This window comes from Chanos chanos, chromosome 10 (genome assembly GCF_902362185.1).
Source record: "Chanos chanos chromosome 10, fChaCha1.1, whole genome shotgun sequence".
NCBI classification, from domain to species: domain Eukaryota; kingdom Metazoa; phylum Chordata; class Actinopteri; order Gonorynchiformes; family Chanidae; genus Chanos; species Chanos chanos.
In genome coordinates, this window is record NC_044504.1 from 39,645,207 (window position 1) to 39,659,186 (window position 13,980).

Consider the following 13,980-nt stretch of genomic DNA (forward strand, 5'->3'; position numbering starts at 1 on the left):
TTTAATATTGATTTTTTTTTCATTCATAGTAATACATTGAGATATCACCAATATTAACACAAACTATATGGTCATAGCAGCAGCTAAAAGGATTTGAGCTTATCACCAGAATCATTATTACATGAACCAAGCAATCTGCCAAAAGTAGGACCACGAACAGGCGGGCTTTTTTTAGATTAACCGTAACATTTTCCTTCTACACATGCAGGCGTAAATGTATAGGCTCAAACACATAGTGAAAAGCATTAGAGGAGCAAACTCCACAAACTGAAGAAGAATTTGCCTGTGCCTCGTCCAGTATTTCAGTTCGTCAACCCTCATCTGCGACACACACCAAATTAACACAACACCACAATTAACCGAGGTAACAAAATATGATCTCTGCTTCTCTTAAAAGGCCATTCGGTGGTCGTTTATTAATAAGCATGCGAAATGCCTCCCGACATGGGTGAGTTCCCATCACCGCGACTCGAAGCTGAGTTTGCCTACGTCTCGTCTAATATTTTCATATCGGAACAGCTCGTCAACCGTTGTCCCTAACTTAATCACCAAATTAACACACCACAATAATAAAAATGGTTCGTTTTTTATTATTAAGCATGCGAAATGCCTCCCGACATCGGTGAATTAGCTTTCTCCACCCAGGTGTGCTGTGTTGACACTAGAAACCCCCTCTTTTTTAAGCAGCCTCATACGCTCCCTTTGATATTATTTTCAAACTATTGGCTAAGGTGAAACTTTTACTAGGTGAAAATACTGACTGCAAGAAGAAAGTTGTCAGGGAATCGAAGGTTAGCTTTAGCATCACAGGTGAACTGACTCCTGCCTGTGATAGGCGGAAACACCGTCCCGAGCGGGCCAGCGACTGGCCAATCAACTTGCTCAACATGCATCCCATCGGGCCATTGCTTATGTTGAACCCTGACTTCTATGAGCTTTCAGTGAGGAAACAATGGAAGAAAGAAGGATTGTGAAAGAGATAAGTGCATTAACCCAGTGTTCATTAACCCTGCGTTCATTAACCCAGCATTCAGCAGACTATCCTGAGCACAGTTTTCCTTGCCTACACATAAACGATTCCCCTAAAGCCACATGGAATGACATAATTAATGTATTGGTAATTAATGTACTGGCAGGAAACATAAAAGAATGATATCACAGAATGTTGGTCTTTGCTTAATTACATGAGTTATTTTCCTTAACATCACTGCTCTCTCTCAGATAGACAGATTAAAGATGTGTTCTCTGTCACCAATCAAGTATTCTACACTTTTCCCCACAAATAAGGCTTTTCTCTACATGACTGTCTGAATTAAAGCATGTCTCCCTCTCCCTCCCACACACACATACACACACACAGACACACACACACAGAGAAAGTGAGAGAGAGGGAGAGAGAGAGAGATAGAAACATGCTATTATCAAATCTGGGAATTAAAAAAAAGCCATCGCTACTCACTAAAAGCCTGTCAGCACAACATGTAAAATTCACATTTCAGACCTGTGTGACTTTTTGTGAACAATTGCCTATTTATTTAAATCTGTCCATTATTCGACAGGCTGAAACGAACAGGAATGCTGAGAGGAGAATACACCCGGTTGCCAGGAGACGCCAGAGGTATGACAGCGCTACGCTCAGACGCAGTTCAGGGACTTTGCCTAGAGCCCACTGAGGAGAAATGGACACAGTATAAAGCAGAGCACAGGCAGTCGTGGAAGACTACATCCCTGTCACTGAATCCACAGACAGTCCCAGTGACCAGACATGCTGAATATGACCGAACACGTATGACCCTCAGTCACTTCCTAAACACTGAATGTGTGTATTATCAACCGTGGAGAAGATGGAGAGTGAAAATGTCTGTAACACTGCTGGAGCGGAACTTCTTCACTCGAGAACATACAAAAGTAGAGGATCTGGCACAAAAAACACAACATATAAGGAAAACAAGGGCAGTGTACTTAGGGTGCGATTCAGTACAGCTCTTAATGTTAAAAGTCACATGGCCAGGGAGGCCTGGGTGAAAACATGTGGAAAGAAACAGCAGACTACAAATTCCAAGCTCCTCATATGTTCCTAATCTGACTAATAAAGACTAATGAAATTTCATGTCATGAATCAAACAATGTTTTCTTATTCCGGTAACCTTAAGCCTAATCATTTCTCTCTGCTGATTCCAGTGGTGTCATGGCAGCAGGTACAGATCGAGTGTAAAGATATGTGCGTCAGGGAGCATTTCAAAAGACATTTCAAAGGACATGTTTCTCTCTGTCCTACACTGAAAAGAGTGTAGGTGTTCATTCTAGAAAACAGAAAAGGAAAGAAAGAGGGAACGAAGGAAGAAGACCCTGGACGTCCCCGTCCTGTCGTCTGTGGACATCTCAAACATCACCTCCTCAAACATCACCTCCTCAAACATCACCTCCTCAAACATCACCTGCTCAAACATCACCTCTTCAGACATCACCTCCTCAAACATCACCTCCTCAAACATCACCTGCTCAAACATCACCTCCTCAAACATCACCTGCTCAAACATCACCTCCTCAGACATCACCTGCTCAAACATCACCTGCTCAAACATCACCTCCTCAAACATCACCTGCTCAAACATCACCTCCTCAAACATCACCTGCTCAAACATCACCCTCTCCGAGTCAGTATAAGGCAACTCTTGGAGCCCAAGAACTACACACTAATATTCTATCAGATGGGAACCTGCATGTACCATACAAAGACTCAACAGACAACAATGGGCCCAACTGATCTCAGCAGAATGAATGATTTCACAGACAAGGCTTAAATAATGACCTAACTCCACAAAGGCAAACAGGGTTCTCTCGACTTTAAAATGTTTAAACCCTCTTCTTCTGAACCCTCTTCTCTCAACCATCTTCTTCAAAGACTGTAAATGTTCTGCTTGGATCAACCGGGTTAAAGCTTTGGGCTGTCCCTGAGTTTCGGTGTGGAATAAAAAGCGACCTGGCCTTGTGCTGCGAATACCTCTGAGGTGAACCCTCAGGTGGCTTACTGTCCCGTGAGTCCTGATTCATCCAAAAAAGCACAACCCCAAAATATGACACCTATGTGATGTGATGTTGTCACTGTAATTACGGAAGCCACTTGGATGGCGTTTCTCATCCCTAAGGCATCTTGTTTGCATTCTGTTTGAATAAAGGTGTCTCCCAAATACTGATTACATCTGTGACCTCACAGTCGTTATAGTTTTGCAGATGCTGCTATTCTCTGTGTTTTTCACAGTCAATCCATTACAGAGTTATTAGGAAATTAACTGGCCCCAAGGAAAGAGCTGGAAAATCACATGGGGAACGCTGAACATTTTTCTATTCTGATTTGACTGCTCTCACTCAGAATGCATACATGTCACATGATCTGGGACCAGCTTTTGCAGCACTAACAAGTATGGCCTAAACTGGAAAGAAAAAGACTGATTTTACCTGCTTATTTTCTGTTCACATTGCTTAATACACACCCAATGTCTATCACATTTAAAAGGAAAACGATGGAATTGCTCTTTCAGCTGTGTTGTGTGCTTAATGCTTTTTACTTAAGCCATGTGTCTCTTTTCAGAACAGGCTCTAATACATGAAACATGAAAGTTAAAATGGTATACTTTATGAAAGCATAATGTATCATTTTGATGGACAAAATTAAGTACAAACTTCAAAATAGCTGTGGCTAGATGCAACCATATAATATTGTGCATGACTGCAGTATTTAATGAAGAAGATCTTGTGAGGTAACTCCTGCTGCATTTACAGTGTAAACGTGAATAGGGCTTCATGGCATTAGAAAGCACACTACACCCTCTGCCTTCACAGGTACTACTGTAGGGGCTACAACAGCCTCATTTTCAGAAATTTGTTGCTCTTTTGAAAAAAGAAAAAATCTTAAAGTTTTGTTTGCTTGGCTGTTCCTTGTAAAATGTTTCTGACACCTAACCTAAGACAAAATTAAGCCGTTTTTCATGAGGCATGTGTGCCACACATATTCACACATAGTCCGGACTTTGTGTGGTGGGTGCTGTCCACACCGCGAGGAATCCACTGAATTTAAGAGTAAAAAGATATTTGACTGACTATTTGAACTTAGACTAATCTGCTTTTCATTCTCAATGGTACCATTTCTTTAAGAGGCAATGAGATAAGACAAAGAGATTATCATTCCCAACAGAATCATTAGGAGAACAAGATAACTCAGGACAAAGTGTGACATTTTGGTAAGGCACATTAGAATGGTGATTCTTACAGATCTAATTTTTAAAGGTTTAGAAACGCGTTAAAGTAACATTAGAGGAGAGAACTGTTAAAAGAGATGCCATCTTGCATGGTTGTCCTCTACATTAATGAGAAGAGTTTGGTAATTATAAGATTCTGCTAATGTGGAATTACAGTCTTCTGACCATTTTCACATCTCTGTCTCTGTTTGAGTCTTTGTTAGTGCATTGCTTGAATGCCATCTCTCAGTTTAAATGTCTGAAACTTATTCCCCTGTCATCTGAAGGAGACTGTTCTCTACAAGAAAAGTTATGGTATATAACAGTTATCTTCTTAAAGGTCCATTTAACAATCGCAGAAAAAGTCGCGACCTTAAAAGAAATACATCGCTCAAAAAATACACCATGAATAAAGCTTCACTGGCTAATGATTAAGACCACATAAATTACATTAAGCTCTCAGAAACCCACAAAAAATGTAGCCACAAATTCTCACACCGTGGACCACCGCAGTACTGAGCAGAAGGGGAGTAGGCTGTGTGTGTGTGTGTGTGTGTGTGTGTGTGTGTGTGTGTGTGTGTGTGTGTGTGTGTGTGTGTGGTATGACCCTCCCCTTCCTTCAGTGATCACACGGCAGGTTTAAGAAGAGGTGCTGTAATGTTTTGTGCTGTTAATCACATTAACCTGTTCTAAAGCAGTTACAGTCTGACATATGAATCACACACTCATATATAACTACAGCTCTTTAGCACATTCCAGCCCAGTTCTGGAACCAAGAGAGAGTTGAACATGAAACAACACGCACTGGTCGGCATTTTAATGCGGAACAACGCACACTGGTCGTCAGACCCTCCAGAGACCAAACCCTTCAGTTTGGCTGACTGACAGCACAGGGCTCGACTCTGAAGGGAGGCCACTGTTGGAAAGCACCCCTCAGCGCCTGTTACATAAATGCAGGTTATGGAGGCAGTGTGTTCCCTGGCTGAGCCAGTCAGGTGGGTGTAGGTAAGGACCACTTCATCAAACTTGAACTCCTGTGATCAAGCCCTATATGAAGTTTCCACAGAACATTTACAAAGGGGAGACAGAAACCATTAGAGCTCTTCAAAATCAGAGATACTATATATGAATGTACACACACACGTACACACACACACACACACACACACACACACACACACATACACACACACACACACACACACACACCTGCACACTACAAAGAGAAGAAACGCAGGCCTCTTTCACACCATTATCTGGATGCTTTGCATATTAATAACCTCTTCACATCACTGTGGCCCAGAGATTCCCACGGAGCTGTCTCTCTGCACACAGTACATGTATGCACACATCTCTCTCTCTCTCTCTCTCTCTCTATATATATATATATACTGTTATATATCTAGTGAGGAATGCCTGTCCAGACAGGGTCCCCCTGTTTAATTTGTTTGTTAATGAGGAAACAATCTCACCATTATGGTAATTATGTATCAACAATGGTGGAGAGGAGAATTCATTTTCCAGAGAATGAATGAAAACACTACCCCAGTGACACTGCTGTCAGTGGCTGTCCACATCAGGATATAAAAAACATCTGGTGTCTGAAACGCTGATATTTTCCAAAGCACAAACGTCAAATGTTTAATAAAATATGTGACAGTGTTCTGCTGGGCTCTGTACTTCAGTGAGAAGTCAGCTGTGATGAAACATGAAAGATTGAATGGAACTCTTACCTTTGAGAGGTGTTTTTGTACTTCTGCCTGCAAAACAAGACAGAAGCACAGAAGATTAGCACACAGTCTCTATGTACGGAGCATTTCCGGGGCCTTGTTGTGTTTGCTGTAATCTGTAATCACCATCAGGGAGACTCAGATTAGTCACTGGGCACCGTGCTCAGACTGCGGGGCAGGGGATGGTGCTGACGGAGCCAGCAGCAGGATGCCTCAGAGAGTGTGAAATCACACTAACGTCTCAGGCATGAAACAGGAATTCTCACATTCACACACCAGAATATTACACAGCAGCAGAATAGTCATACAAGCCTCTGTCCATAAAATGTCCCATTATATGAAGCAAGTGAAAAGTCATTTGAAACCATCTCATTCTTCACACATTCACTAGTACTGTGTGTATAATAATTCTAGACAAGCACAAACTCTCGGTTTTCTGCCTTTGCTTATTTCATAAAGAGAAAAAACCCAAATGGTTAATGTGAACATGCCTAAAGGGCCACTAGTGCTAACAGAGATGGAACTGTGGTTAGGACTGTAACAGAGATGGAACTGTGGGTAGGACTGTAACAGTGATGGAACTGTGGTGAGGACTGTAACAGATATGGAACTGTGGTTAGGACTGTAACAGAGATGGAACTGTGGTTAGGACTGTAACAGAGATGGAACTGTGGTTAGGACTGTAACAGAGATGGAACTGTGGGTAGGACTGTAACAGAGATGGAACTGTGGGTAGGACTGTAACAGAGATGGAACTGTGGGTAGGACTGTAACAGAGATGGAACTGTGGGTAGGACTGTAACAGTGATGGAACTGTGGTGAGGACTGTAACAGATATGGAACTGTGGTTAGGACTGTAACAGAGATGGAACTGTGGTTAGGATTGTAACAGCGATGGAACTGTGGTTAGGACTGTGACAGCGATGGAACTGTGGTTAGGACTGTGACAGCAATGGAACTGTGGTTAAGACTGTAACAGCGATGGAACTGTGGGTAGGACTGTAACAGAGATGGAACTGTGGTTAGGACTGTAACAGAGATGGAACTGTGGGTAGGACTGTAACAGAGATGGAACTGTGGTTAAGACTGTAACAGCGATGGAACTGTGGGTAGGACTGTAACAGAGATGGAACTGTGGGTAGGACTGTAACAATGATGGAACTGTGGTTAGGACTGTAACAGAGATGGAACTGTAGTTAGGACTGTAACTCATACAACTGCAGACCAATGAGACGAGGGTACATTTCACCAGTCATTAAATGTAACACTGCAAAAACTGAATTTCAGAACAGGAGTTTTTGAATGAAGGGTATTCTAACAATTGAAAATCTGTAGAGACCACACTCGGTGACACTAAGTGAACCAGTGTTACCAGTGTTACCAGCAGACTTGTCAAGGCTCTGAATGAGTGCAGCTCTCTCAGCCCTGCCCAAAGCTCAGGCATGAATGAACAGAGTGGACACGCCCTGTCTCAGGGCTGATGGGCAGCATGCTGGTCCTGCCTTGCTTAATCCCTGGATCAACAAGTCAGTCATTCCCATAACCACTCCAGTGTGGATCAGGCAGCTATCGAGTGCGGGCCTATGCACCAGCGGATGCCATAGCAACCCACTCTCAGCGTTCCACCTGACGGATGGAGGCAGTTACAGGCCTGCTCTCACTTGTCTGTTACTGTTGGACATGGAGCTCCATGTGAGGATGAGAAATGCAGCCGTCCAATGGCTGATTTACCCTCTGACTATGCAGGCAGTCATATTGACATGTTTCAGAGTGATCTATTCAGTCTTCATGATACAGAAAATGGACTGGTTTTTGTTTTGCTTTGTTCTGAGTAAAGACCAGGTGGTTTTATCTAAACAGGTTTTTTAGAAAGAGTTAGATTGACATCCGTTTTCATTCTGACCAGTGCGAGGTCTCAGTTCCTCCCACATAACTAGTGCTAACGGGAGCCCAACTCTCCTGTCAACCCCCGAATGTGGACGGCTCCAGGAACATTTTACGGGCGGCACTGTCAGCCTTCGGGTACAGGAGCCTTGTTATTTTAAGTAGGTTTATTGAAACCTTACCATGGCATAGAACTAAAAGAAACCCTTCGGATTATTGCCAAAAAAGCAACGGGAATAGCCATTAATCAACAAACTCTGTCCAATAATCTATGTACAAACCTTTAAAGCATCCACACTTATGAGCATCCAGTGAGAGAGGAAGTGTATTGGAGAGGCTGACAACAACAGAGCTGTGACTTCATGAAATCATCTGAAATCTGCGAATAATACGCCTCTGATTACAGTCTCTCTAATATTATTGCTCTGCAACTGAGTAAGCTCTTCCAAAATAAATAAATAAACAAACAAAATCCCACACGAAAACATCTCAGGTCATAGGTAATGCATTAACACAAATCTAAAAATAATGAGATGAAGCAACAAAAGCAAAAATCATATCAGACAGATATGAAATATGGATAAAATCGTATCAGACGGATATGAATGAGATGAATCTTTGTACTGACACATTGTTTAGTGTTGGGGGAAAAAAAACTTCAGAAATATACTGATATAACCATAAGAAGACTGTTTTTCAAAAGATACTTCTGTTATTAATTCTAAGCATAAAACTGCACACAAGAGATTCCAGTAATGTGCTATTGAAATAGCACAGGTCCATGAAAGTTGCCATAGTTACCTGTCTTTACATATTCTGCAGTACACATCAGTACACTGCTCATAAACAGTTCTTTCCACCTGTCCCAGTGCAAACTCCTTTGATTTACATATCAGCAACCAGGGCTCTACAAGACCCGTCACCTGCATCTACGCAAGTTAAACATCCGAATAAATTAAAAATCAATCAGTAGACAAAGAACTTACATTCCTCTGAGTCTCATCCACATTTTCTCCGTCTGCTCGTTCTTTGGGTACTTTAGGGAGTTGTCCTCTAGCCCGTCCACTTCACTAAGCAGAGAATCCATGCCGGCTGCGGTGTGTTGAGGGTCAAGTGAGTGTAAGGAACAGCGTGTGGTCGGCGTTCAGGCTGGTGTTCAGAGCATCCCCTCTACACCGGGCGGCACACGTCTCCCAACTGCTGCCGATGTCGCCTCTGTCTCTGGGTCTCTCGCGCATCAGCCGGTCAGCGTGTCAGAGCACAGCTATGCTCCTCACAGAACTGCCTGCACCTACCGCACACACACACACACACACACCCCCCTCAGCACTGCGCTCTGTCACTCACTGATGTCCCTGCGCTCTCTCCCTCTCCGTCTCTGCTCCTCACTGAATATTTATCTCCTTCTCTGAAACAGACACATCTACACCTCCCACTGACTGTTTAGAAAGCATCCACTCTCTGACTCTCTCTCCCTCTGTCTCTGACTCTCTCTCTCTCTCTCTCCCTCTCACTCACTCTCTCGCGCTCTCTCTCTCTCTCGTTCTCTCGCTCTCACTCACTCTCTCGCGCTCTCTTTCTCTCTCTCTCACTCGCTCACTCTCCCATTCACCTACACACTCATTTTTCGATTATGATAATGAGAGTTTTGACTCCTCATGGCACAGTATACCTGATCAAACACAGGCTTTTACAGGCACACACACACGCACACACGCACACACACACACACACACACGCTTACACCATATACTCCAGGCAGCTTAAAGGAACAGAGGGTAATGTCTGTTGTCAGAGATGCGTGTGGATTGACACTGGGCTGAGAGTCATGCTAACAGATGGTCTCCGCTCTTCTCATGGCTCCCTCTCTTCTCCTCACGCTCAGCTCTGTAACGCTCCACACGGCAGCCCGCACCTCTGAGAGGGAGGCGCATGTCCTCTCATCCTCAGTCACAGGAGCCGGAGGCCGAGAGCATCGGTACCACGGCTCGTATCCAGCTTCCCACAGACCTGCGTCTGTACAAACAGCTGCTGATGCTGAAACACAGCCCGTCACCTTGCCTGCGTTATGGCTCTTCTGTGCGGCTCACATGGCACACGGCAGGCAGCTCAACCACGCAGACGGCTGCAGACGGATGGAGGAATCCGTGAACGGCTCCTCGTCGTAGAAGCGTCGTAATGAAATTAACCCAACCGCCGGCATCCCGCCTCGACCAGCAGCAGCGCCCGGCACCTGGCCCCCATTCCGGCGTAGCAGCGGCATAGCAAGTGCTGATGAAAATTTCATGATTGTGGAGCGAGAGGGGCTGATGAGAGAGGCAGAGAGAGAGAGAGGAGGAGAGGCAGGTTTGGGCTGGGAGCGGCACCACTGTAAATTTGAGATAAAAGCGCCCGACGCCGGCAGCCTTGCCGCGGATTCATTGCCCCAGAAGCACGGGGCACATTCCCTCTCATCCCAGTCTCAACACAAACAATACACAGCACAGAGACGGGATTTAGTTATGCAAGATCTGCCCAGTCATCTGCTCCAGAGCTGCCGCCAAACATGTGCAATGTTCATTAGAGAAAAGGGTCCAGCATTCTCTGCATGAAGAGACTGAATTTTAATGATCAGTTCCTTCATTATGCTTGTCAATTCAATTATACTCTATAATGTAAATCAGCTTAATTATTTCACAATTAGCACGGGCACAAAACAGCATGTTTCCTCCATTAAATCATTGTAGCACATCACTTACATGATAAGTTTGTCCTGCGTCTTAGTATAAGTGTGGCATAAAATTTCAGCTCTAGTCTGATACAATGAGCATCAGTACTATGTGGTAATTCACAGATGGTCTGGGAATTTTAATACATCATATCAATTAGATAGAGAAAAATATCTACTGCCTAAAATAGTGCTACTACTTTTTATGGCGTAAGCATCAGAGTTAATGGATGATTTGTTGAAATGTCATTAAACCAAAGCCAATAAAAAAAATAAATAAATAAAATACAATAAAAACCAAAAACACTCCTGGTTACAGCTTTGTTTTTCTCGTCTTTATGAAATAGCACGTTAGTGCCGTTGGTTAGGAGACTCGTGAGTGGGTAACGAGGGAGAGAATTAGTCCATTTGTTGTATATTGTTTCATATTTCAAAAATGAAATACATAAACCAGGATCGTACGCGCACACAGAGCATGTAAATAAAACATTAGTCATATTCACTCTCTGCTCTAAAATGGTGATTGATGAGAAGGGTTGCCATGGCAACGCACATTGCCTCACTACACAAACGGCTATGCGGGGAGTGATTACGGCTGGAAGAGAAGGGACTCGGCAGCTCTGGAAGAGGCTTGATGTGCCATTAAGTGCTGAGCAGTAAAGAAAACAGGGCCATTTCTATTACCTCAACCAAGACTGGCCGCATTCACGATGCACATCAAACTGTATCGGCAGAGGATCAATAATCTTAACAGTTCTTCAGAGACTACGGACATCACAGCCATGCCTGACTTTATGTACACTGACACACTCCATATCTGCACTAGAGCCCACAGCCCCAAACATTCAGCTGAAAACTCACAGGTCTGCTTTAAACCATCTCTTCTCTGTAAAGCATTTTGCCAAATGTATGTTTAAAATACTAATAAAGCTTATTGTTATTATTATTATTCTTATTGTTGTTGTTTCTATTAATGTTATTACTGAGGAAACATCATTGAAAATGCTACAGAGGAATGTAAACAGTGAAGGTCCACCTCACAGTCATTCAGTTTCATCCATTTTACTCCATAAAATATCTCCACATGAGACAATAAAGATGAAGAGATTGGGTAGTAATTTCAAAAAATGACCACATTCAGGTAAACAAGACAGGTTGTGAATGTACCACACAACAATGACTCATGAGTGAGTTTGGTCACCATGGCAGCCATCTGACAGCTCATCTACAAACACGCTCACTGACAGAGCCTCACTGACCGTCAAGCAGGAAAACGTGTTGGGATACAGTGTTTGGCTGGAGCATCAATTACCCACAAAATGATTTCACAAATGAGCGTCTAAAACAATTCTGCCACAGAATTCAGAGCAGTGGATTCCTTTAGAGAAAGACAGACGCGTGGAAATCGGCAAAACAAGTGCATTTCACAGAACTATGGTCCAGAGTCCTCCAGTCAGTGTGAGAGAATCTGAAAACACCGGGCCCAGTTGAAGTGGTGAATATTTCGCCTTCATCTAATATGGCGAGTGAAATTCCTGACAAGGCTAGATGGTAAGTAAATTTCCACACACGCACACACATACACACACACACACACACACACACAGAGGTTATATTGCTCTTCATCAGAGAGCCTTTCACAGGTCAGTCGTGTTACTGGTCAAGTTCTTCTGATGTGCAGTGTTATGTCTCTGCTCATGCCTGTCTACCAGTCAAGAGAGATCTATCCACACAGAACCATCTTTCTGCAAACCCACTGACACACCTTTCATGTGTGTGGCTGTGTCTTCTGTAGAGATTAATTCTGAAGCTTCGTTCTCACCTGTGTATTAACAGACACATGGTTTTGACGTCAGTGCGGAACAGCCGTCAGCAGACAAGTTATTGTTATCGCACTGTGTGGGTTTGCCCTCCTAGCTCGTCCTTTTAATTAAATTGAGCTTTAAGAGCCTTTTAACTATATTCATCCTCACAGTGTAGAAAAAACACGGAAGTTAATGCATCTGACAAGCCCAATACCGAGGGGCTGTCACTGTGCAGATATGTCAGGTCACTTCTGGTCACACTACAAATCCCTTTACACCACACATCATGGGACACGTTAGAGCCCCCAAAACCCTGCACTCTCTCCACTGTTACACCCCCAAAACCCTGCACTCTCTCCACTGTCAGAGCCCCCAAAACCCTGCACTGTCTCCACTGTCAGAGCCCCCAAAACCCTGCACTCTCACCACTGTTACACCCCCAAAACCCTGCACTCTCTCCACTGCCAGAGCCCCCAAAACCCTGCACTCTCTCCACTGTCAGAGCCACCAAAACCCTGCACTCTCTCGCCACTGTTACACCCCCAAAACCCTGCACTCTCTCGCCACTGTTACACCCCCAAAACCCTGCACTCTCTCCACTGCCAGAGCCCCCAAAACCCTGCACTCTCTCCACTGTCAGAGCCCCCAAAACCCTGCACTCTCTCCCCACTGTTACACCCCCAAAACCCTGCACTCTCTCCACTGTCAGAGCCCCCAAAACCCTGCACTCTCTCCACTGTCAGAGCCCCCAAAACCCTGCACTCTCTCCACTGTCAGAGCCCCCAAAACCCTGCACTGTCTCCACTGTCAGAGCCCCCAAAACCCTGCACTCTCTCCACTGTCAGAGCCCCCAAAACCCTGCACTCTCTCCACTGTCAGAGCCCCCAAAACCCTGCACTCTCTCCACTGTCAGAGCCCCCAAAACCCTGCACTCTCTCCACTGTCAGAGCCTCCAAAACCCTGCACTCTCTCCACTGTCAGAGCCCCTAAAACCCTGCACTCTCTCCACTGTTACACCCCCAAAACCCTGCACTCTCTCCACTGTCAGAGCCCCCAAAACCCTGCACTGTCTCCACTGTTAGGACACAGAGTATAGAGACAACAAAAACAAAACAAAAACCGGGTGCATTAACAGACACCGGATGCATGGCACACGTGACACTCTGAAGCGTGTGTTAAGTCCTCTCCACTTGCATTATCCAGTAGGAGCTTCAGGGTCATTGCTGTTTGAGCTTACATATCTCCACAAAGCATGTGTGTATGAGATCCAATGAAATTATGAGCAGAATCATTTTTCAATTGCACGTTCCACATGTAGTTCTTTCCCACAGAGGTTCTTTCTTTTGAACAGTATTTTCCAGTTTGACTGTACACTAGCTGTCAGCTGTGTTAAGGTTAAAACCTAATCATTGATCTATCTTCTGCAGACTGTGCTTACTACCTTGGGTTACGTTTTTTCCCTCTAGCTTCCCGCTCACATTCTGATTTAATTACACGCCTTCTAAATCATGCCTCTGTGACAGCCTAATTGCTCATTTATATTAATACCAAGAAGAGCCAAACAGAAAGATAAATAGCAAATTCCTGTTCTCTTCCCAAAACTTAAATGTTGTAGT

General features: G+C 44.1%; 1 protein-coding gene across 1 annotated transcript in view; it reads right to left on the reverse strand.

Moving 5' to 3' along the window:
• Nucleotides 1-8,939, reverse strand: part of pde1a (phosphodiesterase 1A, calmodulin-dependent) — a 54,043-nt gene extending 45,104 nt beyond the window's left edge. Inside the window, exons 1-2 of the mRNA XM_030787651.1 lie at nucleotides 8,839-8,939; nucleotides 5,972-5,998 (exon numbers count right to left, since the gene is read on the reverse strand). Coding sequence (XP_030643511.1) covers nucleotides 5,972-5,998; nucleotides 8,839-8,939 — 128 coding nt within the window. The remainder of the gene's footprint in view (nucleotides 1-5,971; nucleotides 5,999-8,838) is intronic.
• Between the last annotated feature and the right edge of the window lie 5,041 nt (nucleotides 8,940-13,980).